This window comes from Macaca thibetana, chromosome 16 (assembly GCF_024542745.1).
Source record: "Macaca thibetana thibetana isolate TM-01 chromosome 16, ASM2454274v1, whole genome shotgun sequence".
NCBI lineage: Eukaryota > Metazoa > Chordata > Mammalia > Primates > Cercopithecidae > Macaca > Macaca thibetana.
In genome coordinates, this window is record NC_065593.1 from 11,640,362 (window position 1) to 11,667,282 (window position 26,921).

Genomic DNA, 26,921 nt, shown 5'->3' on the forward strand with positions numbered 1-26,921 from the left:
AAAACAATGACTAAAACAGAAGCATTAAAAAAACAAAACAAAAAACACATCTCCACTCGCTATCCACTACACTTAGAAGAGTTCAAACTTTATACCTCAAGCTCAGAAAGGTAGGTTCTGACATGGCCTCTTGTCCACTCCTGCTCTCTCTACTCCTGCATGTCTCTGCTTCGGCCACAGCTCTGGTTTCTTCAGTCCCTCACACATCCAGTGCTCACTCCCAGCCTTCACCCTGGAGGGTTCCTCTCCTGGAACAAACCCCTAGGCTTCTATATAAGTCACTGTGTCTCACTCAGGGCTCTGCTCTTGTTATCCCCTAGAAAGATATTCCCCACCCACCCTATCTCCAGGACCCTGTGCACCCTCCCTCCTCCACCCCGGGCCTGGATACCCTCTTCCCTGATTCTCTTTGCCATTCTTCCTTCTTTAAGTACCATGTTCCCAGGTTTACTTATTTATAACAGTAAGCTACACAGGGGCAGAGCAAAGGTACCTGTGGCTGGAGGGTAGAGGATGGGGAGAAGCGGGCAAGGAAGGGCAGGTCGTAGAAGATCCCATTTAAGGGATGAACAAACCTCTCATAATGATGGACGCTTTCCATTCGAGGCTATGAAGTGACAGGGCTTTCATACAGAGCAATAACAATGGACGTTACAGGAAATGAAAATAAACCAAGCACACGTAACCAACGTACCCTTTTCCTGGTTGCAGAGGCTGTTGGTGAAGATGGGAGAGTCGGGAACCTGCGGCAGGGAGGGGCAGGGGGCAGAGCTCCAGGACAGCAGGCTTCCCCTTGTGCTGCCAGCGTAGCTCCCGAGCCGTAGGAGCCAGTGATCGGACAGGGAGGAGCTGGTAGAGCCTGTGGAGGAAACACAGAGAGGGAGGCTGAGCCCAACCCTAGACCTTCAGAGTCCTAGGGGAGCACTTCACAGCCAGATCCCCATTCCGGCCCCATCCTTCAGCCCCGGAACTACAGAACCAGAGCAGAACTGCAGAAACCAGTCAATGACGAGGGGGGAAACCTGTGATTGGGTACCCATGTGACGAAGCTTACAAGTTTAGGGAGAGGCATTTGAGCACAAAAGGAAAGTATGGGCCGGGGCGCAGTGGCTCACGCCTGTAATCCCAGCACTTACGAAGGCCTAGACGAGCGGATCACCTGAGGTCAGGAGTTCGAGACCAGCCTGACCTACATGATGAAATCCCATCTCTACGAAACATACAAAAAATTAGCCGGGTGTGGTGGCGGGCGCCTGTAATCCCAGTTACTCAGGAGGCTGAGGCAGGAGGATCATGTAAACCTGGGAGGCGGAGGTTGAAGTGAGCCAAGATCGCGCTACTGCACTCCAGCCTGGGCGACAAGAGTGAAACTCCATCTCAAAAAATAAAAAACAAAACAACAACAGCAGCAGCAAAGGAAAATACGTTGACAAGCTTTGAAATGCTTTCCATGAAATTCCTTGTCACCAGCTTTGGCATCCTAAATATGTTTTTTGTTTCTTTTCCAGAGTCAAAGGACTGTATTACTCAGAGCTGTAGCCAGAGGCAGAGTAACAGTATTTTATTACCAGTATCAGGGCCCCAGTACACAGAGTTCAACAGGTAATAAGTCATGTTATAGGAGTGTATCCCAAGTTTAGGGAAACCAAATCTTTTACAACGGGCAGTAAGGACCTTTTGCACCACAGAGATACATTGTCTTTTTTTTTTTTTTTTTTTTTTTTTTTTTGAGACGCAGTCTTGCTCTGTCGCCCAGGCTGGGGTGCAGTGGCCGGATCTCAGCTCACTGCAAGCTCCACCTCCCGGGTTTACGCCATTCTCCTGCCTCAGCCTCCTGAGTAGCTGGGACTACAGGCGCCCGCCACCTCGCCCGGCTAGTTTTTTGTATTTTTTTAGTAGAGATGGGGTTTCACCGTGTTAGCCAGGATGGTCTCGATCTCCTGACCTCGTGATCCACCCGTCTCGGCCTCCCAAAGTGCTGGGATTACAGGCTTGAGCCACCGCGCCCGGCCACATTGTCTTTATTACACTGGACAGTTAGAAAACCTTCTTTTCTCTAATAGGACAGGTTTTTACTTCTTTTTTCAATATCTCCTTCTATAAATGGAAGCTGGACTTGCGTTAGGATTGACTTAGACCTGCTGAGGACTCTTGGATTTATTTGGCCATTTTCTGATAACTGTTAGGAGAAAATCTGCTTAATTTTTTTTTTTTAATGCTCTCTTGTCCCAAAGATAAGGACAGTTGGTTTGCAGCATGAAACAAATCACACGAAAGGGTCAGCTTTGGCACTTTCTTTCTCCAGTTCCAAGCAAGTTTGAGGCTGTCTAATAAATGAATTTCTGGAGTGCAGCAGGTTTAAACAGCTCCCTTTGAGAGGCTGAGGTGGCTGGATCAAGAGGTCAAGAGATCGAGACTATCCTGGCCAACATGGTGAAACCCCGTCTCTACTAAAAAAAAATTAGCCGAGCATGGTGGTGGCATGTGCCTGTAGTTCCAGCTACTTGGGAGGCTGAGGCAGGAGAATTGCTTGAACCCGGGAGGCGGAGGTTGCAGTGAGCCAAGATCATGCCGCTGCACTCCAGCCTGGTGACAGAGCGAGACTCCCTCTCAAAAAAAAAAAAAAAAAAAAAAAAAAAAAAAAAGCTACCTTTCCTAGAAAAGTCCAGGATCCTATATAACTGCCCTGCCTTTCCAACAGGACTGACATCAGTTTATATTACACACACCTAATAAAACCTGCTGTGATATGAGACTAGGAATATGGAATTCCACACTGCCAAGTGTCACCTGCCCTGAATACAAATAATTATCCTTTTCCCCTTTCCTGAATTATCATCTATCCATCCCACACCCTGGCAAATGAACAACTAGTCTGTGCTGCTCAGATTCTACAGCAGCAGCCCGGGCTTCCTCTTTCAGATCCTTGCCAACCTCTCCTGGTCCTGCTGAGCCTCTCCCCAGTTCTTTAAGTGACTTCACCACACCCCCTCCTGTCATGAGCAGCAGCACCTACCTCTCATGGAGCTGCTGGCTGACCAGGGAGGGATGCTGTTCCGCTTCTGATAGAAGAGGATATAAGCCCCTCTGGTGTTGACCTCATCTTCTCGAAGCGGTTCCACCGTGCTGTCATCGTAACTGTACCACTGGCCATCCAGAGAGTTCCGGCAGTAGGCTGCAAAGGTCCCAACCCCAAGTCTCAGTTACTGGAGCCCCAAAAGGTAGGAAGACATTTCCCACTGGCAGAGCTGAAAAAGCGGTACGTTTAAACCAGAATGAGAAAAAAAAAAAAAAAAAAACAGTCCATTTTTGGCCAGAAATGAACTTTTTTGGAATCAGAAAAGATGAATAGGTTATACCCATGGATTCTTACTGATAACAAGTGCTGTTATTATTTTTATTTTTGTTTATTTATTTATTTATTTTGGAGACAGAATTTCGCTCTTTTACCCAGGCTGGAGTGAAGTGGCACCTTCTCGGCTCACAGCAACCTCCCTCCCCCAGGTTCTAGCAATTCTCCTGCCTCAGCCTCCTGCGTAGCTGGGATTACAGGTGCCTGCCACCACACCCGGCTAATATTTGTGTTTTTATTAGAGATGGGGTTTCACCATGTTGGCCAGACTGGTCTTGAACTCTTGACCTAAGGTGATCCACCCACCTCGGCCTCCCAAAGTGTTGGGATTACAGGCGTGAGCCACCGCGCCCGGCCAAGAGTACTGTTATTGTAAGTTGAATATTCTACCCCTTCCTCAGGCAAAATCTCTGATAAAAGGGAGCTCCCAAGTCAGGTAGCCAAACAATAATGTCAGCATTCACCCCATTTCTTCTGAGAAGCTTCAAAATGCTTATCTCTGATTACGTATGCAATAAAAGTGAAGACGAGAATCACAATTGGGCTCATGGCATACCTCTTTCTAAGAACTGAAGTCAAACATCTAAGGAAAGTTCATACATATTCTCACCACTTCTCAAACAACCACAACAACATATCCTTTTCCTTGCCCTCTACGTGTCAGCAAATGACAGCATAACCCAGTAATCTGGAGGTTTGCAAACTTCTCCCGTAAGGGACCAGATGACAAATATTGAGGCTTTGCAGGTCACATATGGCCACATATGTTCTCTGACACACGTTCTGCATGCCTTTCTCCCACTTTTAAAATTGTAAAAACCGTTTTTAACCCATAAATTATTAATAAAGTAAAAAAAAAAAACAAAACCGGCTGGGCACAGTGGCTCACGCCTGTAATCCCAGCACTTTGGGAGGCCAAGGTGGGCAAATCACAAGGTCAGGAGTTGAAGGCCAGCCTGGCCAACATAGTGAAACCCCATCTCTACTAAAAATACAAAAAATTAGCTGGGCGTAGTGGTGGGCGCCTGTAATCCCAGCTACTTGGGAGGCTGAGGCAGGAGAATCGCTTGAACCCAGGAGGCAGAGGTTGCAGTGAGCTGAGATCGTGCCACTGCACTCCAGCCCCGGCAACAGAGTAAGACTCCATCTCAAACAAAAACAACAACAAACAGGCCCTAGATTGGATCCGGCCCGTGGGCCACAGTTTGCTGACCTCCACAGTAATCCAAGCCAGCCACCTAGGAGTTCGTCTTTGCTCTTGCTTTTCCTTCCACTCCACACCTAGTCCAAAAGCCAGACCTATTGATTCTACTTTCAAAATATGTCTCGAATATCTTGATTGTCAACACCAGCATCTCAGCCAATGGCGTCTCTCACTCAGCCCCTGAAGCACCCTCCGAACTGGAATTCCAACTTCCACTCTAGATCCCTTCTACATATTCTCTATACAGCAGAGCAACTAGTTTGATTTGTACACTAGATTATGTCTTCACTCCTCTGCTTAAACCTTTTTTTCCCTTTGGAAAAAATGCAAACTCCCATCCATGGCCTAGAGTGTCCTGCCCACTTCTCCAGCCCCACCCTTCGTCACTTAGCCCCAGACGGCCGCACTTCATCCAGGCTCTCATCATGTCTTAAACACACTGAAAGCTTTCTGCCTCAGGGCCTTTGCACGTGCTACGGGCTCTGCTCATAATGCGATTCCTCCCATTATTCACATAGCTAGTTCTATCTCATCCTTAGCTCTGAGCCTACCTGTGACATCCTTGGAGAGGCCTTATATCTATCACAGACACAGTCAATCAGTCGATCAGTCGCCCTTTCAAAATGCCAGGTAGTGAAAGTGCTAAAACGATAAGCATCCTTTTATTGTCTGTCCCCAAAGTGAGACTGAAGCCCCATGAGGGCAGGTCTCGTATTTGTCTTGTTCATCACTGAAGCTCCAGGACCTAGTGCAGGGTCTGGCACAGAACGGGTACTTAATAGATATTTGTGCAATGAATTAATGAGCAAAGATCCTGGATTTCTTTCTAGTTCGGTGTCTTCCAAATTGCCAGTCATCAGCCCATCAGGACACTGGTAATCAGTGCACTTAAAAAAAATGTTTAATAAATAAAAAATAAAATATTTTAAAGCTTTTTTCTTTTTTTTTTTGAGATGGAGTCTCGCTCTGTTGCCCAGGCTGGAGTGCAGTGCCACGATCTCAGCTCACTGCAAGCTCTGCCTCCTGGGTTCACTCCATTCTCCTGCCTCAGCCTCCCAAGTAGCTGGGACTACAGGCGCCCGCCAACATGCCTGGCTAATTTTTTTGTATTTTTAGTAGAGACGGGGTTTCACTGTATTAGCCAGGATGGTCTCGATCTCCTGACCTAGTGATCCGCCCGTCTTGGCCTCCCGAAGTGCTGGGATTACAGGCGTGAGCCACCACGCCCAGCCAAAGCATTTTTAAAATTAATCAATATGTTATTCCGGAACAGAATGGACTAAGGTATATCACATGTAGCAAATGTAATTATCGTGTCATGAAATTCTGTTTTGTCTTAATCTATGTATGTACACATAAACACACATACGCACATATGTAAATAGATGTGCACACCAGGAGGTCATGATGGAACCCAGTGTTTCATTTTGCCATTTAGTCAAGTGCCTCATCATAATATTTTATTTCATTTAACATCTTTTAAGTTTATTTTGATATGTAAAATGGCAAAGAAAAATCCACTAAAAACAAAAAATACATCTATGGTGTGACAGCATTTATGTAAAAGTGTACGGCAACTTGAAAGCTACCAATTGTTGGGGCCTACAATATGAGAAGCCTCTTACATAGGTTAGTTCTAGTCATAAAAATCCCGGGCTGGCCACGGAGACTCACGCCTCTAATCCCAGCCCTTTGGGAGGCCAAGGCAGGCAGATCACGAGGTCAGGAGTTCAAGATCAGCCTGGCTAACACAGTGAAACCTCGTCTCTACTAAAAGTACAAAAAATTAGCTGGGTATGATGGCACGCGCCTGTAGTCCCAGTTACTCAGGAGGCTGAGACAGGATAATTGCTAGAACCCGGGAGGCAGAGGTTTCAGTGAGCCGATATCGTGCCATTGCACTCCAGCCTGGGTAACAGAGTGAGACTCCATCTCAAAAAAAAAAAAAAATTAATATCTAATATGGCAGATGGCATCTCAAGGAATAAATCTGGCTTTTCCATGAGTAGTGATCTTGGGACAAATTGGCAACTCCGGGGGGATAAAGTTGGATCTCTTTCTCTCAAGAACGTTAAGAAACTCCAAATCAAGGATTTAAATGTAATAAGCTAAAACCAAGTAGAAAACTCAAGAGAAACACTTTTTAATCTTAGAGTGAAAAAGGCTTTCTAATCATGACTCAAAATCCAAATGATTGACAATTTTACCTAGAAAAGCAAAAATAAAAACTTTCTGCATGGCAAAAAATTTCCACAGGAATAGCCAACTGACAGATGTTACACAGGGAACGAATACTTGCAATTTATATTACAGAAAAGAGGTGAATCTCATAGTCCATTAAGAATTAGAGCATCTAGAAATTGATGGGAAAAAGACTAATAATTTATTTGAAAAACAGTCAAGGACACGGATAGACAGTTTACAGGAAAGGAACCACAATGACTCAAACATACGAAAAGATGCTCAAGCTCACACTATTAAGACGCTAAATATTCAACTTACACTGAGATACCATTTTCCTCCTATTAGATTGGCAAAAATCCAAAAGTGTGATTGCACACTCTACTGGAAAGGCTACAGAGAACCAGGTGCTCTCTTACTCTTATCAGAGTGCAAACTGCTATGACCCTTTGCGCAGGACATCTTGTTCATGCTTGTTACAACACAGACACAGCTATTCCAATTCTGAGAATTTATCCCACCAATAAACTTCCATATCTAGAAAATGACATTATCTAAAGGGTTATGACAGCAATATTTGTGTGTGTGTGTGTGTGTGTGTGTGTTTTTAATTGAGAAAGAGTCTCGCTCTGTCACCCAGGCTGGAGTGCAGTGGTGCAATCTTGGCTCATTGCAATCTCCACCTCTGGGTTCAAGCAATTCTCCTGCCTCAGCCCTCCTAGTAGCTGGGACTACAGGCAGATGCCACCACGCCTGGCTGATTTTTGTATTTTTAGTAGAGACAGGGTTTCATCACGTTGGCCAGGCTGGTCTTGAACTCCTAACCTCAAATGATCTGCCTGCCTCAGCCTCCCAAAGTGCTGGGATTACAGGCGTGAGCCACTACACCCAGCCGACAGCAACATTTGTAATAGTAGAAGAATGAATCGGTCCAACGTCCATCTACAGAGTATTTAATAAATTGTTATATTTATTTAGTGCATTTACATTTATAAAAGAAGATGGAGAAGCTGTCTAGAAATGAGGACATGAAAAGATTTCCAAGATAGATTTTCAGGGAAAAAAAAAAAAAGCCTGGTGCAACACAGCAAATAGTACTTTTACTTAAATCAGGGGGAGGGGAGAAAATACATAAAATCAACACATATATATGTATATATAAAAATATACTCACAATTGCTTGTATTTACATAAAGAAACTGTGGAAGAATAGTACACAAGAAACTACTAAAAATGGTTACCTATAAATGAGGAGGGGGTAGATGAGGAACAAAGATAGAATCAAAACTTGTCACTGTCCATGTTTTTTAGGCTGTGTGAATTTTGAAACATAGGCATGCATTACCCACTCAACACATTTAAAATGAAACAAAAGGCATTTGAGATTTCTAAAACCCTGAAATGTGGTAGAACTATCATACTTCCAAGAAGCAAATAATTAAAAAGGAATAAAAATGTCAAGAGATGAGATAGAAAGCAACAGCTCAGCTTTGAGGGCCCAGCAAGCAGATAGAGTGGAGGTCACACACTTGCCTCTGGCAAGGAAGGGGTTCAACACAGAGTGCCTGGGGGAGGTGGAGGGGTCCAGGGGGGCAGGAAGGGGGCCACCCACCAGCTGTAGCCCCAGAGGCGCAGTACTGGATGTGTCAGGAATCACAAGAAGTCAAGCCAAGTGAGGACTCAAAACAAAACCAAGATGCTCTGAAAAAGAAACCTAAGACTAGGCCAGGCACAGTGGCTCACGCCTGTAATCCCAGCACTTTGGGAGGCCGAGAAAGGGAGATCATTTGAGGTCAGGAGTTCAAGACCAGACTGGCCAACATGGCGAAACCCCGTCTCTACTAAAAAATACAAAAATTAGCTGGGTGTGGCTGTGGGCACCTGTAATCCCAGCTACTCAGGAGGCTGGGGCAGGAGAATCACTTGAACCCAGGAGGCAGAGATTGCAGTGAGCCGAGATCGCTACCACTGCACTCTAGCCTGGGTGACATAGTGAGATTCCATCTCACAAAAAAACAAAACAAAAAAGCACAAAGATTATGTCCCAGACCTGAAGATCACATGTCTGCAGACACACAGGTCCCCTGAACGCAGGTCCCAACACAAGCAACGAGAAAGACCCACAGGGAAGCACACTCTGTGAAATTCCAGAGCACCTGTGATAAAGAACCTGAAAAAGCTTCCAGAGAGAAAAATATATCCTATCCTAGACAAAGGAACAGAAATCAGACTGGCCTGATTCATTCTCAACAGCAAAACCCCACTCCAGACCCCACTCCACATGGAGCAACATTGTTGATTTTCCATCACGGACTTTATGTCCCACCAGGCTATCAATCAGGTGTGCGAATAAAGGTATTTCCTGACACGTAAGCACTCCAGAGGTCAAGCTCCCATCACCCTTTCCTAGGAAGTCACCGAGGGTGTGCTTCCCCTAAATGAGGGAGTTGACACTCATCGACAACACCCTACATGGCTTGGAGACTTGTTCCTATCAAGAATCACTCATCTCGGCAGGGCAGAAGCTACTGAACCTGGAGCCAGGGTGACCCAGGTTTGAAGCCCAGGCTCTGCCATTTAACGGGCGGTGCACACTGTCTTGAGGGAAAAGATGGTGTATGCTGGCGCAGATGAGAACAAGTGGCCCGGGTCTTACCCAGGGCTGTGCTGGCTGCAGACACTGCCCTGCCTCCCACCTCGCCAGTCCTTTATTCCCCTTGGACTCTTCTCCCTTTGGTTTTAGTATTAAGTAGGTTCTTTCCTGGCAGGTGGTGGTACACTGTGTGTGCAAACACAGACCCAGGAGATCTCTGCAAGGGGAACCTCCCAGGGACTGTGTCCCTTCTGCTGCCAAACCACCGCCCCCCAAATCGGGCATTCTGCTCTGTAACGCTCACCCCAGGAGGGGCCTGGATCTCGCTTTTCATAAGGCAGACACCAACGCTTCTCACGCCTATGCTACTTCTAACTCCCTGCTGTGGTTTTACATCACTGCCCTTAATTTATGTTGGGGCCACCCCGTGGGTTTATAGATGGGGAGGCAGCACGTTCAGCATGGGAAATGACAAGGTCCAGGTTCCAGCTGTCCTTATTTTCACCACTCATGTGTGCACGGGGACTCATTCAGCCATAACGCTCTTAGTAAAAAAAAAAAAAAAAAAAAATCTGAGTAACAGAGATGCCTCCCAAGATACATATGGGCCTCAAGGGATTCCTGCTGAGCTATTTTCAGCCCAGAGAAGTGAGACAGGGGAAGTGGCTGGACAGAACGGTCCCAGCAGTTACAAAGGTGGCAAGGCCTCATCTGGAGCAGGACAGCTGTGGAAGAACAGGCTGGCACCGCACAACAGCATAAGGCGGCCACTGTGAGCTGAAAGCGGTTTTGGTGGCCCCCATAACCCTCACCGTGACCAGCCCAGGCTGGCCCAGTGTAACCCGGCCGTCCAGTGCATCTCTGTCCAATCAGGTGGTCCCCAGCCTGTAACGGCATCCTCATTTCTCTTTCTCCATGGGGGCCTGTTCCATCCATTCTCCAATGACGGAAATCATGCCCTAAACCCCTTAGACTACTAAGGCTCACCCTGATGACCCTCCACGCTATCTGCATGGTGGAGACACTCAACTGCTGCAGCTACCAATAGGCTTCTCACCGTCACTGAGATGCCCTGGTCGGGGAGAAGCAAACAAACAAGACATAATCGAGAAAAATGATCCGTCATGACACTCTCTGAAAGCCCTCAAAGGGATGATTATAAACAATTGAGAAAATCGTCTGGTCATTTGTTTCTGCCCTTCCCTTCATCCGCTGCTCTCAAGTTCCCCAGAGGAACAAACGTGGAAAGTACGCCACAGAATACAAGGCCACCAAATCCGGTAAGTAAGATTCCTCACGCTGAATCGCAGATGAGAATGAACGTCACTCTCTCGGTTCCAATAATGACCTCCCATATTTCATATGGTTGAAAATTTGGGTGATAACTAACCTCTGTTTGTTGGTTTATTTGTTTTGGAGACGGGGTCTCACTCTGTTGCCCAGGCTGGAGTACAGTGGTGCAATCATGGTTCACCACAGCCTCAGTCTCCTGGGCTCAAGGGATCCTCCCATCTCAGCCTCCTGAGCAGCCAGTACTACAAGTGTAAGCCACAATGCCTAGTTCATTTTTTTTTTCTTCATTTTTTTTTTGTAGAGACGGGGTCTTGCTCTGTTGCCTAGGCTGGTCTCGAACTCGTGGCCTCAAGTGATTCTTCCACCTCAGCCTCCCAAAGTGCTGGGATCACAGGCATGAGCTACCGCATCAGGCCTAACTTTATATATTCCAACCTCCAACCTAACTCAACGTCAACTCTGTAGCTGGGACAAGGTCCCTTCTGCTCTCGCACATGCCCTGGTGTGCAGTGGGTGAGGGGTCAGATCTCACTAAGTGCCCCAGGGAGCTCAGCATCCGAGCGGCACCCATTCCGGGGACATCTCGAGGCTGTGGCCACAGCTGCATTGGCAGAAAGGCAAGGCAAGGCTCACCTGTGTAATGCCCACCTTGCAGGTTGCCGTGGTGGTTGCAGACGGCGTACAGGTCGTACAGGAAGTCCAGCGGGCAACTGGTGGGCAGGCAGCCCGGCGGCTTCCAGGAAGGCCAGGGGCCCAGTCCTGCCTCGGGGCTGGTGCTTCTCTGGGCCACATGGGGAGCCATGTTGAGTCCAGAGAGTGGAAACTTCACTAGCGTGGAGAGCTTGTTTCTTCTCTCGCCCACCTGGCAGAACCTCTTGAGGTGGATGATGAGGATGTCAGGCAGCGTCCACAAACTCAGCTTCACCATCCCCTGCTGCAGGACTTGGCAGTGCGGACACTTCCAGGCGTCGTCTTGGGCCAGCTGGAAAGGAAACCACCCGGACTGTGAGGCCCCCGCGGCACGTGGCCAACCCACCAAACGCAGCCAGCCCCCTTCCCGGCCGGGGCGTGGACCCCCAGGGCAGGACCTGCTCCTCCTTGGTGTAGAACTGAAAACATTCATCCAAGGTACAGCTGTGCTGCTGGTGCGCCTGCTGCTGCTGCCACACGCTGTCGGCATCCTGCGCCCGCTCCTCCTGGAGGTTCCCGAACAGGCTGCACGGAGAGGACACCCACGGCGTTCAGGACTTTCCCGCTCCGAGACGGGCTTCGCCTATGTCTCTACTCACAGCAAACCCGCCACAAGGCATCGGCCAGGCGACGCTACCGTGCCCTGTCTATGGGTTCCTGGGGAGCTGCAGGCATCCTTCGGACTCAGCACTATATTCTACTGGAATTCTCTCTCCCCCACCAGCTCCTACAGGGACCAGGTCCTTGGCTTATTCATCTTTGTTTTCCTCACCCTAGCACAGGGCCTGGCACCTAGTAGTTGATCAATAAATACTTGCTGGAGTGAACAATGTCCTTTCTTAAAGCAAGGCTGATGCCCTCAGTGTTACAGAGGTAGCCAAGTGTGGTAATGAGGAGCATGGACTCCAGCCAGAGGGTCTGGGTTCAAATCCCAGCTCTACCAGTGTATGAGCTGTGTGCTCTCCAGCAATTGCTTAACCTCTCTGTGCCTCAGTTTCCACCTCTGAGAAATGGGGATTACAGGAGTACCCACCCCAGACCACCCACACATAGGGTGTGAAGAAGATTAAATAAATCCCCTACACACACGTAAAGTGTTCAGAGCAGTGACTGGCACGGGGTGAGTGGGTGGGTGCTGCGTAACTGTCTACTGTGACTGCGGTTACTACTCTTGACATCACCCACCACCACCACTGTCACTCCATTCCTGTCACTGTTATTTACATACAGAAAATTCTCACTCAGGCATCTCGCAGGAATGGGTTACACTGGCTCAAAGATGTGGGCACCCTGCCTGCAGCCATGCTGGGGGAAGCTGCATCCAGGGAAACCTGGGCACCGAGAGGCCCTGTCTCAGCTCTGTGGGAGGTAAATTCCCTTGAACTCACCGCTCCTTGACAGAGCTATCCCACTCCACCGCCAGCTTGACATGTGGAGGGCCTCCCGGCCTCCTGAGATGCAAAGCCCTGAGAAGAGAACAAGGGAGCCCATCAGAAAACACGGGACCTCCTTCCCGCAGCTCTTCAGGGCTCAGCAGTCTCCCTGCAACCCGGGGACGGATGTTCCAAACAGAAATACCCAAACTGCCTGTAAGCCAAGGTCAGCCATCCTCGGAGGCTGCTAAGTCGGCTGAAGGCTCCGTCTCAGACCTTCAGACCTACCTCATAGTGCCCTCCCCTCACTCCCATGGCAGCCTGTGAGCTCTATAGATTTGGGATTACTTTGAGGAGACAGATCAGCTGTTCCACTGCAGCCGCAGCTACCCTCTCAGCGTCTCCAGGGCACTTCCATTTGACCATCCTACACAAACACCCAATACTGAGGAAGCCCAAAGAGCTGCTACCTTGCCCCCCACTGCAGTGCAGAAGGAGCACCCTTAAGCCCCCCTCCACGACCTAAGAAGTCTTCTGCCTCCAAACCCTCCAGTGCATAGAAAATCCCAGTGCCCTGTCAACCTGTAGCTCTTTCCAACCACTTGGGCCCAGCCCATTTCAGAAAAGGTGGATCAGCCTCAATACAGAAGAGATGGGAAGAGAGCAAAGTGGAGGACATGAGGTTTTATCCTGAAATCAATAGGAACAGACACAAGTGATGGCAACGTCCGCACCCAAAGGAGTGTTTCGAATGTGTTGCAAGGAAAGGGGGATGTCAGATGAGTCCCAAACTATCACTAAGATGATCTGATAACAGGTTTTGAGCTCATGGAAGGCACAAAGTCCTATGGCTGAGCACGGACAGGTCGGAGCTGGAGTTGTGGCACCTTCCTGAGTGAGCCAGGAGGGAGCGAGGAACAAGGTATGTCTGGGAGTTCTCCCAGCCCGGTGAGCCCTGATGGGTTGGGACAAACACTGATTGCCCCCTCATTTTCCTGTAGATGCAGAGAATCATGCTGCCTCCTCATCCTCACTCCTTCCAAAGGAGGAGAAGTGCCTTATCTGATTGGTGGGATTGTAGAAGAAGGTGGGCTCTACCTCCTGTCATTAGGCCTACCTATGTCCTACAACCTAGCCACCCGCCGTTCTCCCCCATCCGTGCCTTGCGTTTCCTGGAAGCAGCTCTGTCTGGCAGGCGGAAGACAAAGTATGTGACCAATATTCCATTCTGAGGAGACAAACTGGGGACCCCTAGATCTAAGCTTCTTTCTTTAGGTCCCCCAAATTTTCCATTTCCACAATGACGGAGACCTGCCATTGGGGAGATCTGCCTTGGCGGAGGTCAGTGGGTGCATCATTTAATTCTGGGGGAACACATTTGAAAGCCCAAATTGGACTCACATCTAAGCAGGATCCTTAAATCAGTCTTACTAATAAACTTAAAATGTTCATCTCTTTCTGCCTCAATCCACAGTCTACTCTTCGACTGGAATTTAAACATGGAAGTGGAAAAGGAAAACAGGTACCTTCATGCTCCAAGTTTATTGTCCTTAGGACAGGGAAAGAAAGAGGTGTGGCTGTCGCCCAACTTCCCTCTTTACATGGAAATCAGATTGTCACTAGAGGGTGAGATTACCTCCCCCGACCACAGCTCTGATACAAAAAGAAAGAAGGCCTTATTCAATGTTTATGGAGATGCTATTCCAAGAAATGTACAAACCTAACAATCCCCACCCTTAACTGGCCGATAGGCTAATGGGAGGAGCACACAGAGATCATTCTAATGCACTCAGGTGTCTGGGGACGCACACCCCGGGCTGCTCTGAAGGACAGATAGGCAGGACCTGGCCAGAGGAATGACTGAGACCTTAAAAGCAAATGTAACATAAACAAACATTGAAAACTGGGACTTAATTAAACTAAAGAGGTCTGCACAGCAAAAGAAGCTATCAACAGAATAAAAGAGGCAGCCGACAGGATGGGAGAAAATTTTTGCAAACTATGCATCTGACAAAGGACTAATATCCAGAATATATAAGGGACTTAAGTCAACAAAACAAATAATCCTATTAAAAAGTGAGCAAAGGGCCGGGCGCGGTGGCTCACGCCTGTAATCCCAGCACTTTGGGAGGCCGAGGCGGGCGGATCACAAGGTCAGGAGATCGAGACCACGGTGAAACCCCGTCTCTACTAAAAATACAAAAAATTAGCCGGGCGCGGTTGTGGGCGCCTGTAGTCCCAGCTACTCGGGAGGCTGAGGCAGGAGAATGGCGTGAACCCGGGAGGCGGAGCTTGCAGTGAGCCGAGATCGCGCCACTGCACTCCAGCCTGGGCGACAGAGCGAGACTCCGTCTCAAAAAAAAAAAAAAAAAAAAAAAAGTGAGCAAAGGACATGAAAGACACCTCTCCAAAGAAGACATACAAGTGGCCAACGAACATATTAAAAACTGCTCATCATCGCTAATCATCAGGGAAATGCAAATGAAAGCTAAAATGAAATACCATCTCTCATCAGTCCAAAGGCTATTATTAAAAAGTCAGAAAATAGGCCGGGCGCAGTGGCTCAAGCCTGTAATCCCAGCACTTTGGGAGGCTGGAGATCAAGACCATCCTGGCTAACACGGTGAAACCCGTCTCTACTAAAAAATACAAAAAACTAGCCGGGCGAGGTGGCGGGCGCCTGTAGTCCCAGCTACTCAGGAGGCTGAGACAGGAGAATGGCCCGAACCCGGGAGGCGGAGCTTGCAGTGAGCTGAGATCCAGCCTGGGCGACAGAGCGAGACTCCATTTCAAAAAACAAAAAAGGTCAGAAAATAACAGATATTGGTGAGGATGCAGAGAAAAGAGAACGCTTAGGCACTGTTGGTTGGAATGTACATTGGTTCAACTCCTATGGAAAAAAGTATGGTGATTTTTCAAAGAACTAAAAACTCAACTCAGCAATTCTGCTCCTGGGTATCAACCCAAAGGAAAATAAATCATTGTATCAAAAAGACACCTGCACTCATACATTTATCACAGCACTGGTCACAACAGTAAGGCCATGGAGTCAACCTGAGTGTCCACTGATGGTGGACTGGATAAAGAAAATGTGATACGGGTACACCATAGAACACTACACAGCCAAAAAAAATGAATTCCTGTTTTTTGCAGCAACATGGATGAAGCTGGAGGCCATTATCCTAAGTGAATGAATGCGGAAACAGAAAATCAAATACCACATGTTCTCATTATAAGTGGGAGCTAAACCATGGGCACACATGGACATAAACATGGGAACAATAGACATTGAGCACTGCAAAATGGGGGAGGGAAAAAGGGGGAGAGGAAAAACTAGTACTGAGTACTACACTCACTATTTGAGTGATGGGTTCAATAGAAACTCAAACCCCAGAATTATATAATATACCCATATAAAAACCTGCACATGTACCTATGAATCTTTAAAAAAAACAAAAGTATATAAGTGAGAAGACAACATTCACCCAAGAAAGTTATAGAAATAAAAATAAATAAAAAATACAAATTTAAGAAATTTTTATCTTTATTTTATTATTTATTTTTGAGACACAGTCTTGCTCTGTTGCCCAGGCTGGAGTGCAGTGGAACAATCTCGGCTCACTGCAAGTTCCACATCCCGGGTTAAAGCGATTCTCCTGCCTCAGCCTCCCAAGTAGCTGGGATTACAGGTGTGCGCCACCACGCCTGGCTAATTTTTGTATTTTCGGTAGAAATGCGGTTTCACCATGTTGGTCAGGCTGGGTCTGAACTTCTGGCCTCAAGTGATCCACCCGCCTCGGCCTCCCGAAGTGCTGGGATTACAGGCGTGAGCCACCGTGCCTGGCCCAAAAATTTAATGAATTTTTTACAAAAGTCAGTCAGGGGAACCAGAGGGGAAAGGACACACAGGTGGAGAACTCAGCAGTAGAAGGCAGGGTGTGTGCTGGAAGATCCCAGCACAGTGAGGGACAGGCCACAAGGGAGAGGGAGGGCTCTGTAGGCCACCCTCACAAGTGTGGACTTTAGCCCGTGGGCACCGGGAGACCACCCAGTGGTCTCTAACACCAAGGACACTGGACGGATTCAGGTAAGTGAAATAGGAGGCTGCCAGAGCAATCCAGATAGGACATGATCAGGGCCTAAATTCAGGCAACGGTGTCAATGTGGAGAGGAGTGGAGAGATCTGGGGAAGTGCCAGGATAGGGAACAGATAAGACCTGAAAATGGACTGAATGGAAGGACAAAGCAGAAAGAAGGGATCAGGGATGATGCCAGGTTCCTAGCTTGAGTCCCTGAGTAGATGGTGGTGTCACCATTTAGACACAAAGATGGGAAATGAAAAGCTTTAAGCAAGAAGAGTTCAGACTCACAAGTGTTTAGTTACCTGTGCCTATGAGGCATGTAAGTAGGACAGGCGGGTCTGCAATCTAGAGAAAAATCTGGGCAGGAGATATGGATCTGGGAGACTTTGGCCTAAAGGCGGTAGACAGAACCAAGAGTAAGACCATCCAGGGATGGGGCCAGGCACGGTGGCTCACACCTGTAATCCCAGCACTTTGGGAGGCAGAGGTGGGCAGACTGCCTGAGCTCAGGAGTTTGGGACCAGCCTGGGCAACACGGTGAAACCCTGTCTCTACTAAAATACAAAAATTTAGACGGGCGTGGCAGCGTGCCCCTGTAGTCCCAGCTACTGAGAAGGCTGAGGCAGAATTGCTTGAACCCGAGAGGCGGAGCTTGCAGTGAGCCGAGATCGCGCCACTGCACTCCAGCCTAGGCGACAGAGTGAGACTCTGTCTGAAAAAAAAAAAAAAAAAAAAAATCGTCCATAAATGGAAACCAGAGGGCCAGGTGTGGAATGCTGAGACCCAATAATGTTTGAGCATCCAGAGAGGGAGAGGAAGATTTCAAGCAGACAAAAAAAAAAAAAAAAAAAAAAACTCATAGGAGATATATTTCTAGGTGGTGCATACATACAATGGAATATTATTCACCCCTAAAAAGGAAGGAAATTCTAACGTGTGCTGCAACATGGGTGAACCTTGAAAATACGGTGCTTAGTGAAATAAGCCAAACACAGAAGGATAAACACTATGATTCCTGCTACCTGAGGCACCTACAGTTGTCAAATTCATAGGACAAACAGTAGAGTGGTAGTTTTCCAGAGAATAAGGAAGACGAAGGGGAGGGATGCTGTGTGATAGGTACACAGTTTCCATTTTGCAAGATGAAAGAGCTCGAGTTGGATGGTGGCAATGGCTGTATAACAAGATGAATGTAACAATTCCACTGAACTGCACACTTTAAAGTGGTTATAATGTAATTTTGGCGCCGGGCGGTGGCTCACGCCTGTAATCCCAGCACTTTGGGAGGCTGAGGCGGGCGGATCGTGAGGTCAGGAGATCGAGACCATGCTGGCTAACACGGTGAAACTCCATCTCTACTACAAATACAAAATATTAGCCGGGCGTGGTGGCGGGCACCTGTAGTCCCAGCTACTCGGGAGGCTGAGGCAGGAGAATCACTTGAACCCGGGAAGTGGAGGTTGCAGTGAACCGAGATTGCGCCACTGCCCTCCAGGCTGGATGACAGAGCAAGACTCCATCTCAAAAAAAAAAAAAAAAAAAAAAAAGGAATTTTTGTATTTGTGTATTTTATCAAAAAGAAAATAAAAAATTTCCTATAGAACAAAGAGATGTTGGGATAGGCATGGAAGAGGCAGGGCAAAGGCTAAATGGAGAGCCCTGTGAAAGAGGTAAAGGTCATATCAGATGCCAGAGAGAGCTGTACCAGCAGGGCTGGGACTGGGATTGTGGGGTGGGGTGAACAAGGGCCAGACTGTAGTGAGATGTCCAGTGAATGGAAGGTGTGGGCCAGGAGAGGTGTGATCTCAAGAGGACATCCTTTAGGATGGTCAGCTTGCTGGACAACTCTACTCAATTCTAGTGCTTCTCAAACTACCTATGATAAAAGACTAGTTTGACGGTTTGTTTCCAAACCACTGCAGACCAATACTTTTATAAAAAGAAATAACGGGCCGGGTGCGGTGGCTCACACCTGTAATCCCACCACTTTGGGAGGCAGAGGCAGGTGGGTCACTTGAGGTCAGGAGTTCGAGACCAGCCTGACCAACGTGGTGAAACCCTGTCTCTACTAAAAATAAAAAAAATTAACCGGGCGTGGTGGCACGTGCCTATACTCCTAGCTACTTGGGAGGCTAAGGCAAGAAAATTGCTTGAACCCAGAAGGCGGAGGCTGCAGGGAGCCGAGATTGCGCCACTGCACTCGAGCCTGGAAGACAAAGGGAGACTCTGTCTCGAAAACAAACAAACAAACAAATAAATAAATAAATAAATAAATATAAAAAGTAATGGTCTCGCTCTGCCGCCCAGGCTGGAGTGCAGTGGCCGGATCTCAGCTCACTGCAAGCTCCGCCTCCCGGGTTCACGCCATTCTCCTGCCTCAGCCTCCGGAGTAGCTGGGACTACAGGCGCCCACCACCGCGCCCGGCTAGTTTTTTGTATTTTTTAGTAGAGACGGGGTTTCACCGTGTTAGCCAGGATGGTCTCGATCTCCTGACCTCGTGATCCGCCCATCTCGGCCTCCCAAAGTGCTGGGATTACAGGCTTGAGCCACCGCGCCCGGCCTAAGTTCCATTTTTAAAAGAAATTATTTTATCCACCATATTATAGATTACTCTTTGCTTTAACATTCGTAAGTGCTTCCTCTCAAGTTCTTGTCATGGGCTGGTGACAGTCAGTTCATAGGCTGGCAGTCTACAGTACCACTTTGGGTGGCACAGTTCTTATCTCCAAGACTGAGCGTGGGAAGGGGGTTCCTCTTCCTGGGGCTCCCTCTCCCTGGGAGACCCAAGCAGGCCCTTGAGGATCCTTCTCCTGCCTCCCTAACTCTATAAAGCAAAAGCATGCATCAGCCAAGGAGGATGTGGATGGGGTGTAGGCCACAGAACCTTCTGGCTCACCCGCTACCCTGGTTCCTGGTCTCTTTAGAAGGGGAGAGGCCCATCTCAGTCAGGCTGAATTTGGCTGACCAAGTCAGGAAATCAGAGGACCTTACTGAGAACCTGGGGTCTATGGAAAAATAAAGAGAAGTGCAAGACATTCATTTATAGAGCGGAACTGTCCATAGATGCTGCAACGACCTGGGGATTGTTTTGCAAGGCCACACGCACCGGAAGGCTATCAAGGTAGCAACCAGAGACACAGCCACACTGGCTTTAAGCCTCAGGCACAGTCCACAATCTCTTACAGTTTAGGACCAATGAATTAGCTGTAGAATCTTCACGTATCCTAGGGAGATATTCCTGTTGAATTCAGGAGCACGGCCGGATTGAACGAATTCGGTGTTCTGTTTTTTTTTTGGTTTTGGTTTTTTGAGATCGAGTCTTGCTCTGTCACCCAGGCTGGAGTGCAGTGGCGCGATCTCAGCTCACTGCAACCTCCAACTCCCTGGTTCAGGCAATTCCCCTGCCTCAGCCTCCTGAGTAGCTAGGATTATAGGTGCATGCTACCATACCTGGCTAATTTTTTTGTATTTTTAGTAGAGATGGGGTTTCACCAAGTGGGCCAGACTGGTCTCCAAATCCTGACCCCAGGCAATCCACCCACCTCAGCCTCTGAAAGCGCTGGGATTACAGGCGTGAACCACCATGCCCGGCCGAATTTGGGTTTTAGTTAGATCAATCTGGGTTCAAATTTGGGCTTGCCTATTAACTAGCTGTTTAAGTGTGATCAAGTTAACTAATCTCTGAGAACACTGGTGTCCTCCACATCTTTGAAGTGGACATAGTAGTGCCTCTTTAGACACAAGAGTTCAAAGCACAGAATATGCCCAGTGATCTAACATAGCGGCTGGTACTGGAGAGGTAAATGATCAAGAATAACGAACACTACGAGCAATCTCATTGACACATACCCTCAAAGGACTCTAGTAAAATAAGATAGGGTTCATTAACTTACTGAACCTGGACCTTCCCCCTTACCTGTCAACTGCCCAGTGACACAGGGGCCGACTGTCCTTCGGAGACAAATAGCTGCAGGCCACAGAGAGTCCCACAACGCGAATGGAGAACAGAGACCCCAGGTTCTGCCAAGACAAAAACAGACATAAGTCATTATGTAGCCCCTATATTGATTTAAATTAGACTCTAAAGTGGCGCATACATTAAAAAATATAATCATTATTTTCCATAGGGTATTTTGAATATTCCCGTAATAATTAGAATTCGAAATTAAGAGACAAAAACCTCATTTTTTTTAAAGATTCACACTATACCTTGTAACGCAGTGATCTAATACGGTGTTTAATACGTTAAACCTTCCCCCCAAAAATGAACACGGTGTGCTTAAATAGCAAATGCTTAACTGGGGCAGATACTGGTACATTTAATGGAACATAAATCAATCATGTTAATTAACTTTTTTTTTTTTTTGAGACGGAGTCTCGCTCTGTCACCCAGGCTGGAGTGCAGTGGCCGGATCTCAGCTCACTGCAAGCTCCGCCTCCCGGGTTCACGCCATTCTCCTGCCTCAGCCTCCCGAGTAGCTGGGACTACAGGCACCCGCCACCTCGCCCGGCTGGTTTTTTTGTATTTTTTTTTGAGACGGAGTCTCGCTCTGTCACCCAGGCTGGAGTGCGGTGGCCGGATCTCAGCTCACTGCAAGCTCCGCCTCCCGGGTTTATGCTATTCTCCTGCCTCAGCCTCCCGAGTAGCTGGGACTACAGGCACCCGCCACCTCGCCCGGCTAGTTTTTTTTGTATTTTTTTAGTAGAGACGGGGTTTCACCGTGTTAGCCAGGATGGTCTCGATCTCCTGACCTCGTGATCCGCCCGTCTCGGCCTCCCAAAGTGCTGGGATTACAGGCTTGAGCCACCGCGCCCGGCCTCATGTTAATTAACTTTTAATGGGTAACTTAACCTACTTTATGAAGATGATTATCATCCCCACAATGAGGCAATTTTCTAAAAGCCAGTTCGTGTATATTTTACAGGCAAAGTAAATATTTACACGTTTTTAAATAAGCCACATAAAGAGATAGCACCTTAGTTATTATTCTAAGATATGTGTTTATCATATTCGAACTTTTCTGAAATTGAAATGAGGCTTACAATGACATATTTAATGGAAGATGCCTCTTAACAATTCAATGCAATGAACAACTCAATTTAAAAAATGGGCAAACATTTGAGTAGCTACTTCTCCAAAGAGGTACAGACGGCCAAGAAGCCCATGAAAAGATCAGCAACATCATTAGTCATTAGAGAAATGCAAATCAAGACCACGTTGAGGCACCACTTCACACCCACTGGGATGGCTATAATTAAATTTTTTTTGAGACATTGAAGTCTCACTCTGTCGCCCAGGCTAGAGTGCAGTGGCGCAATCTTGGCTCACTACAACCTCCGCCTCCCGAGGTCAAGTGATTCTCCTGCCTCGGCCTCCTGAGCAGCTGGAATTGCAGGCGCCCGCCACCACGCCTGGCTAATTTTTGTATTTTTAGTAGAGATGGGGTTTCATCATATTGGCCGGGCTGCTCTCAACACCTGACCTCAGGTGATCTGCCCACCTCGGCCTCCCAAAGTGCTGGGATTGCAGGCGTGAGCCACCGTGCCCAGCCTACAACTAAATGTTTTTGTTGGTGGTGGTGGTGGTGGTTTTTTTCTTCTGAGACGGAGTCTCGCTCTGTCGCCCAGGCTGGAGTGCAGTGGCGCAATCTCGGCTCACTGCAAGCTCCGCCTCCCGGGTTCACGCCATTCTCCTGCCTCAGCCTCCCGAGTAGCTGGGACTACGCCACGCCCGGCTAGGTTTTTTTTTTGTTTTTTTTTTTTTTTTTTTTGTATTTTTCGTAGAGACAGGGTTTCACCATATTAGCCAGGATGGTCTCGATCTCCTGACCTCACCCACCTCAGCCTCCCAAAGGGCTAGGATTACAGGCGTGAGCCACTGCACCTGGCCTATTTTTTTTTAAAAATGGAAAATAACAAGCATTGGCAAGAATTTGGAGAAACTGGAACCCTTATGCATTGCTGGTGGGAATGTAAAATGGATAGTTGGGAATGTAAAATGGATGGTACCACTGCTGTAGAAAACAGTTCAGCAGTTTCTCAAAAGGTTAAATGTTCAACTACCATATAACCTTCAATTCTCTCAGGTGTATATCTAAGAGTCGCAAGGAGGGGCTTGAACAGATATTTATACACCAATGTTCACAGCAGCATGATTCACAAGTCAAAAGAAAGAAATAACCCAAGTGTCCACCAACGATGGATAGATAAACAAAATGTGGGATATATACACAACAGAATATTATTTAGCCTTAAAAATGAAGGCAGCCCAGCGCGGTGGCTCACGCCTGTAATCCCAGCACTTTGGGCGGCTGAGGCAGGTGGATCACCTGAGGTTGGGAGTTCGAGATCAGCCTGACCAACATGGAGAAACCCCGTCTCTACTAAAAATACAAAAAAATTAGCCGGGTGTTGTGGCGCATGCCTGTAATCCCAGCTACTCGGGAGGCTGAGGCAGGAGAATCACTTGAATCTGGGAGGTGGAGGTTGCAGTGAGCTGAAATCATGCCATTGCACTCCAGCCTGGGCAACAAGAGTGAAACGCCATCTCAAAAAAAGAAAAAAAAAAAATGAAGGAAATTCTGAGATATGCTACAACATGGATGACCCTTGAAAACATAACATTTAGGCCGGGCGCAGTAGCTCAAGCCTGTAATCCCAGCACTTTGGGAGGCCGAGATGGGCGGATCACAAGGTCAGGAGATCGAGACCATCCTGGCTAACACGGTGAAACCCCGTCTCTACTAAGAAATACAAAAAATAGCCAGGCGAGGTGGCAGCGCCTGTAGTCCCAGCTACTCGGGAGGCTAAGGCTGGAGAATGGCGTGAACCCGGGAGGCGGAGCTTGCAGTGAGCTGAGATCACGCCACTGCACTCCAGCCTGGGCTACAGAGCGAGACTCCGTCTCAAAAAAAAAAAAAAAAAAGAAAACATGACATTTAGTGAAATAAGTCAGATGTAAAAAGATACATATTATATTATTCTAGTTATATAAGGTACCTAAAACAGGAAAATTCATACAGATGGAAAGTAGAATGGTAGTTACAAGGAGCTAGGGAGAGGAGAAAATGGGGAATTGTTGTTTAATAGGTATAAAGTTTTGTTTGTTTGTTTGTTTTTGAGACAGTCTTGCTCTGTCACCCAGGCTGGAGTACAGTGGTACGATCTCGGCTCACTACAACCTCCACCTCCCTGGTTCAAGTGATTCTCCTGCCTCAGCCTCCCGAGTAGCTGGGATTACAGGTGCCCACCACCACACCTGGCTAATTTTTGTATTTTTGGTAGAGATGGGGTTTCACTGTGTTGGTCAGGCTGATCTCGAACTCCTGACCTCAGGTGATCCGTCTGCCTCGGCCTTCTAAAGTGCTGGGAGTACAGGCGTGAGCCACCACGCCTGGCCAACGTTTTTGTTTTTTAATAGGTATAAAGTTTTTGTTTTGATCGGTATAATGTTTAATAAAGTTTTTGTTGATGATGAAAAAATTGGGGGTATACATAGTAGTGATGGTGATACAACGTTGTAAATGTAATTAATATACACTTATGAGTGGTTAAAACAAATAAAAGTATATATCTTTTACCAAAATTTTTTTTAAAAAATCAACGGGGTCTTCATTCAAATAATAGAAACAGATGCTTAAATTTGTCACTGATGATCTCGACAACCAGAAATAAAATAAAATTTTCTTCCAAACTCTGACAAAGGTAAAAGGCAGACGCATTTTCTTAAAAACCGTGGAGGAAAGACGGGTTGAATTAGAGGAAAACAAGAGAAAAGCGTCACAATTCCAGGAAAGAGGAACGACACATGGCAGGACAGAATGACCCGAAACAGACCCAGAGAGCTGTGAGCCGACCCCTTTGGCTGTGGGAGCTGATGTGTGCAGGGAGTATCGGCCACAAGGCTGGTGGGTAAACTGGAACTGGGCTGCAGGGGGTCTTGAGTGTGAAGGGCAGGGAGCTCGTACGTCTAGCCAAACTCTAACCATGTTCTAGTTCATCTATGGCTTCAACAAAGAGGAAATCAACATCTGGAAGTAAGATGACTTCAGGGGCTTTGATTGAAGGTTGGCCACGGAAAGGTGTCCTCCCTAAGGAGAACGTTAACTTAAATCTGGGGGAGAAAGCTCTTTTTCCTCCGCCCCTAATGGAGCCTTGCTGTTTAGATAGCAAAGGCTAGCCACCATCACAGCACCAACGTCTGCATAGAGGCAGCCTACTCTGCCTGAACACAAATAGTGCTGGCCTCACACACCCCCGTTTACAAAATACCATAAAAACGTTTGGGTAGCCAGGCATGGTGGCTCATGCCTGTAATCCCAGCACTTTGGGAGGCCAATGTGGGAGGACTTCTTGAGGCCAGGAGTTCGAGACCAACCTGGGCAATACAGTGAGACCCCATCTCTGCAAAAAATTTAAAATAATTAACCAGGCATGATGGCAGGTGCTTGTAGTCCCAGCTACTTGGAAGGATGAGGTGGGAGGATCACTTGAGCCCAGGCGTTCAAGGCTGCAGTGAGCTACGATCACACCACCACACTCCAGCCTGGCCAACAGAGTGGGACTCTATCTCTTTAAAAAAAAAAAAAATTGGCAATGACAGCTCTTATTTTTTTCATAACACATGCAAATTAATCCTATCCAGTAAATTGGTCATTTTTGTAAGAAACTTTCTCGTTCTCTATTCTTGGCTAGGGAGGCTCATGTCCAAACCTTCAGTACACATATGTTTAATCTCTTCAGTTCAATGTGGAGACTTCTGAACATATTGTCTTCAAATGACTATATTTGAACCAGTATTTAATACAGTATTAAAAGAATTATGGGTTAAACGGATGAGCTAGGTTGGAAGCCTCACAACCATCTAGAACACATTACTCCTACAGAAAATCATGTCTGACCATACATTTACCTGTGAAGCTGTGGAAAAGCATCTGTGGCTAAGTCAAAGGTTGTCTGTATTAGGATTTTGCTGGCCTCCTTGATTACTTGATCCATTTCTGAAATTGAAATTGGGCCGGGCACAGTGGCTCACACTTGTAATCCCAACACTTTGGGAGGCTTAGGCGGATGGATCAACTGAGTCCAGGAGTTCAAGACCACCCTGGGCAAAATGGTGAAATGTCTCTAACAAAAAAAAAAAACTAGCTGGGTGCGGTGCCACACACCTGTAGTGCCAGCTACTCAGGATGCAGAGGTGGGAGGACCACTTGAGCCTGGGAGGTCAAAGATGCAGTGAGCCATTACCACACCACTGCACTCCAGCCTGGGTGTCAGAGTGAGACCCTGTCTCAAAAATAAAATAAAGCTGAAATGACTGCAAAGGTATGGAGGCAAAAGTACAGGTGGGGCCGGGCACGGTGGCTCACACCTGTAATCCCAGCACTTTGGGAGGCTGAGGAGGGAGGATCACGAGGTCAAGAGATTGAGACCATCCTGGCCAACATGGTGAAATACCATCTCTACTAAATATACAAAAATTAGCTGGGCGTGGTGGCGCTCGCCTGTAGTCCTAGCTACTCGGGAGCCTGAGGCAGGATAATCGCTTGAACCTGGGAGGCGGAGGTTGCAGTGAGCCGAGATCACCCCTCTGCACTCCAGCCTGGTGACGGAGTGAGACTCCATCTCCAAAAAAAAAAAAAAAAAAAGTACAGGTGTGTGAGCAGGTAAGAGTAAGGACAGCTGAGTTAAATGCTCACATGAAAATGGTTTCATGTATTGCAATAATCAGTAGCTTAAGGTTTGGGAGAAGGCAAAACTCTCACTGGATAGACTGACCTACTTGCAGAGGAGTTTCTAATTTGGGCCCTTTGGTGGATCTGCTCTACAATACATTGAACAAAATGCTTCAGAGATAAAAGTTGGGACAAATGTAGTGAAGGTTTTTAACAAAGTGTTATTTGGTATAAATCCTAAATCAAACATATGGTTTTTGCTGAGCAGGAAGGAGCATGAATTAGGAGGAATTATCTCTGAGATAAGATCTGTGTGTGCTCCAAATAAAAAGCTTTTACTATGGGAATAGTTAGGGGAAAACAGGAATCTGACACAACTGACCTGTCCCTAAAAATTTCAACATCTTCAAGCAACCATCAGAAAAGTTTCTGATATTATAGGAGCTAAAAAAAAAAATCAACAGTTCTTAAACATACT

The 26,921-nt window shown here is 47.2% G+C and overlaps 2 protein-coding genes across 7 annotated transcripts in view; one reads left to right on the forward strand and one right to left on the reverse strand.

The window, feature by feature from the left end:
* Positions 1-26,921, forward strand: part of STX8 (syntaxin 8) — a 691,269-nt gene that overhangs the window by 218,596 nt on the left and 445,752 nt on the right. The window lies entirely within an intron of this gene.
* USP43 (ubiquitin specific peptidase 43) overlaps positions 1-26,921 on the reverse strand; it is an 87,181-nt gene that overhangs the window by 17,734 nt on the left and 42,526 nt on the right. Inside the window, exons 9-14 of one of the 2 annotated variants that reach the window (XM_050765247.1) lie at positions 20,686-20,789; positions 12,702-12,779; positions 11,712-11,838; positions 11,272-11,605; positions 3,017-3,175; positions 695-859 (exon numbers count right to left, since the gene is read on the reverse strand). In XM_050765247.1, coding sequence (XP_050621204.1) covers positions 695-859; positions 3,017-3,175; positions 11,272-11,605; positions 11,712-11,838; positions 12,702-12,779; positions 20,686-20,789 — 967 coding nt within the window. Of the gene's footprint in view, positions 1-694; positions 860-3,016; positions 3,176-11,256; positions 11,606-11,711; positions 11,839-12,701; positions 12,780-20,685; positions 20,790-26,921 lie in introns of both variants that reach the window. The other variant, XM_050765245.1, reaches the window with a different exon arrangement.